The 3954-nt window shown below is 54.3% G+C and overlaps 1 protein-coding gene across 3 annotated transcripts in view; it reads left to right on the plus strand.

Moving 5' to 3' along the window:
- Window positions 1-3954, plus strand: part of PRX (periaxin) — a 15137-nt gene that overhangs the window by 5559 nt on the left and 5624 nt on the right. For all 3 annotated transcript variants that reach the window (XM_015560946.1, XM_015560947.1, XM_015560948.1), the window contains exon 5: window positions 683-839. In XM_015560946.1, coding sequence (XP_015416432.1) covers window positions 683-839 — 157 coding nt within the window. The remainder of the gene's footprint in view (window positions 1-682; window positions 840-3954) is intronic.

The raw sequence follows: 3954 nt of genomic DNA on the forward strand, positions 1-3954 counted from the left end.
TACCCACGCACCCCCCTTTCACTGGATTCCCTCTCCCATGGGCGTTCTGCGGGTCTTGGGGTCAGAGAGTCCACAATAGGGCACAGTCTCACGCACATGCATGTTTCCAAGGAGGTCAGCCCCACGCACGCCCCCCATGCCATACGACTTAAGGGTCCAGCCCATTATTTGGGAGCCCCTCCTCACCCCCAACCCTGTTGGGCTGTTATTAAAGCCCCGCCCCATAGCCCCTGAGACTGTGGGTCCCCACCTACCACCAGACACGTAGCCACACCCCTCTCCTGTACTGGCCCCTCCACCCCGGCCTCTCTAACGGAGCCCCACCCTCCCCAACCCGCCCCGCCCCACTGAGAGCAGAGCCCCTGCCTCTCCATCAGGCCCTCCTCTGTCGGGACTCTGGCCTCCCCGACACCGCCCCTCGCCCCGCCCCGCCCCGCCCGGGGGGATCTGGGAGAGCAGCGAGCCAGCGGAGCCCTTGAACCTTTCCGAGAGCCCCACTGAACGAGCGACCCCCGGGTTTCCTTAAAGGGGAGATGCCAGCGTGGGTGGGCCCGCACGACCAGCCTGAGCCTCGCAGAGGGACCTGTGCCCTAAGGAATGGTTTAAGAGACGCTGTTAAGCGCGATGGCGGGCTCTGGGCGCGATCTGGCGTCCCGTGGCGACCCCGCACTGCCCTCCGCAGGAACTGAGGCGGGCGGAGTTGGTGGAAATCATCGTGGAGACGGAGGCGCAGACGGGAGTCAGCGGCATCAACGTAGCGGGCGGCGGGAAGGAAGGAATCTACATTCGCGAGCTGCGCGAGGACTCGCCGGCAGCCAGGAGCCTGAGCCTGCAGGAAGGTGGGCGGGGCCTTTGCGCGGGGGCGGGGCCTCTCCGGGGCGGGGCCTTTGTGAGGGGGCGGGGTTAGGAATCTGTCCTGGGGCCCTAGCGCGACGGGCTACCAAGAGGCGGGGTTAAGGTCGTGGGGCGGGGCTTTGTGTTGGGGCTTTTCAGCCGCTCTTAGTGGGCTGTGGAGATTCATTGTCTCAGAGCTGTTGTTTATTGGTTTTTGATCTTTTTGTGCCTCGGTTTTCTCATCTCTAAATTGGGAATAATTCCAGTTCTTGCTCATAGGGTTATTATGGAGATTAAATGAGTCAGCATTTGAAAACACTTAGCACATAGCTAAGTGGCACATAGTAAGCACTATGTAAGTGCTAGTTATTGTTTTTGTTGTTTGGGCTGGAGGCGGAGTTAAGGTGGAGGGGTGGAGCGGGTAGCTTAGTAAGGGATGTCTTAGGTAACATGGATGAGACGGATGTGGTTTATTCATGCAGCAACTATTATTTAAGGGCCTTTTATTTCCATATAGTATTCTAGGTGCTTGGGTTACTGAGTGAACAAAACAGATAGGGTGCTTACATTCTAGTGGAGAGAGACATATTTAAGCAAAAAAAAAAAAAAGTAAAGTATATAGTAAGTTAGGAGGCAGTATGTGCCACAGATGCCAGGGAAGAAGCTGAATTTTTAAATAGGGTGAGCCAGGGAGGGAGGAAAGACCCGAAGGAGGTGAGGAGGTAAGCTGTGGGGCCATCTGGAAGAGCATTCCAGTGCAGACACCCCAAGCTGGGAAAGGGCCTGGCTTGTTGGAGGGAGAAACAGGAAGCCAGTGTGGACAAAATAGTCAGTGAAGAGGAATGAAGAGATGAGGCCAGAGAGGTGAGAGGGAGGGACGTTTTTAGAGGACTTTATGGGCCATGGTGAGACTTTTGATTTTAATCTGGGAGGGTTGTGAGTGGAGAATTGACTGTGTTCAACTAGCATATTAGCAGGAGACTGTAGGGGAGCAGGGTGAGGAGTAGGGAGGCCACAAAAAGGCTACTGTGATTATCCAGGAAAGAGATGGTGATGCTTGGGGCCACAATGATGTTATTGGAGGTGAAGAGAAGGGTTTGGATTCTGGGTTTATTTTGGAGGAGGAGCCTTCACGCTGGATAAGGGGTGTGGTGGAAAGGGAGGGGTCAAGGAAGATGGTAGTCTTACACATGGGGAACACTGGGGCTGGGGCTTATTTGGAGGAAGACCAGAACAGTTCGGATTTGTTAAAGGAGAAACGTCTCTTGAACACCAAGGGGGAGATGTGCAAGGGCAGTTGGATATATAAGTCTAGGAGGGAGGGGAGAGTGCTGGGCTGGAGAGACACACTTGGGAGTTGTTAGCACATTTATGATCTTTAAACTCCTAAATCTGGATGAGCTTCCCAAAGGGGTGAGTAGAGCGTGTGGATAAAGGGGTCTAAGGTCTGAACTCTGTGTTAGTGTGTCTTTAAGAGGTCAGGAGGATGGGGAGGAACCATCCTAGGAAGCTGGAACTTGACCATTGGACTTGGCTACTCAGAGGTCACTCCCTGGGACCTTGAGAGGAACAGTTCAGGGCTCTGGGATGCAGTATCACAAGTGTGATTGCAGAAGTGGAAATAATGCAGAGAGACAACCCAGTGCATTTTGCATTAAGATGAAGAGATAAGTGGGCAGGAGCTCCAGGTGGAGTGATGTCAAGACAACTTTTCATATGTAGGAAACACTGGCATGTTATATGCTGGTAGGAATAGTGTAGAAGAGGGGGAGGGGGAGAGTTGCTGGAGGAATTGGCTGGAGCCAGGAGTGGGACAGTTCATTCCTCGGAACAGGTGGAGAGTGGAGTAAGTCACCACAGGAGGGGGGCGGGGGGTGACGAATGGGGTGAAAGCTTCTGGAAGTTGTCTCCTGATTCTGTTCTTTCAGTAAAGGAAGCAACGTCAGAGTCTGAACAGCTTCTCCCCTCAGTTGCCCATTCCCTTTCTTTGACCTGCCCCCTCTGCCAGTTCTGAGGGAAAGCAGTGGTGGCAGGTGGAGGGGAGGAGAGCAGGGAGAAGGCTTCATGGCACAGGCTGGGGAGAGCGTGATGTCAGCTGTGCTGAGGGCAGATGGAGAGGACAGTGGGGGGTAGGACTTGGGCAGACACTAGCAGGCAGAATTTGAAAGGCCACGTGTAAGGTGACTGACTAGAGGGAACCTGAGCCTGCAGAGAAAAGAACCATGTCAGGAGGAGTTTTACTTGAGCAGGGGGTGAGGTGCTGACTTCCACTGACAACCAGATCCAAAATTCCTGGTCTTGGCTCCCCAGAACTTTGCCTCTTGACTGTCCCCTTTCCCACCTCCACCCATGGGAACTTCATTCTTTTAAAATATATATATATATTTTATTGACTTCAGAGAGGAAGGGAGAGGGAGAGAGAGATAAAAACATCAATGATGGGAGAGAATCATCAATCAGCTGCCTCCTGCACACCCCCTACCTGGGGATTGAGCCCGAAACCCAGGCATGTGCCCTGACCGGGATTCAAACCTCCTGGTTCATAGGTCAACGTTTAACCACTGAGCCCACTGGCCGGGCATGGAAACTTCATTCTTTTCCCTCCCCTTCTCCTGCCTGATGTGGTTCCTCTCAGGACATCCATACCCTGTAAATGCTAGGGCCCTGGGCCCTGAACTCTGTAGACAGATGTCCCCCAAATTGGGGCATGGAAGAGAGGCATCTGTGGACTCCAATGCCCAGCCCTTTCCCCAGAACAGTTTCCTGACAATCCCATCTCCCCACTCTTCACAGCTCTACACATTTTTTTTTCTAAATATTTTTTTACTAGAGGCCTGGTGCACGAACATCGTGCACTGGAAGGGTCCCTCAGCCTGGCCTGCGCCCTCTCACAGTCTGGGACCCCTGGGGGATGTCCGCCTGCCAGTTTAGGCCCTCTCACAGTCCGGGGCTCTTGCAGTTCGGGACCCCTCGCTCCTTACCACCTTCCTGCTGGGCTCCTTAGTGCTGCCATGAGCCCGGCTTCTGGCTGAGCGGCGCTCCCCCTGTGGGAGCACACTGACCACCAGGGGGCAGCTCCTGCACTGAGCGTCTGCCCCCTGGTGGTCAGTGCGTGTCATA

This window comes from Myotis davidii, unplaced genomic scaffold (assembly GCF_000327345.1).
Source record: "Myotis davidii unplaced genomic scaffold, ASM32734v1 scaffold736, whole genome shotgun sequence".
NCBI lineage: Eukaryota > Metazoa > Chordata > Mammalia > Chiroptera > Vespertilionidae > Myotis > Myotis davidii.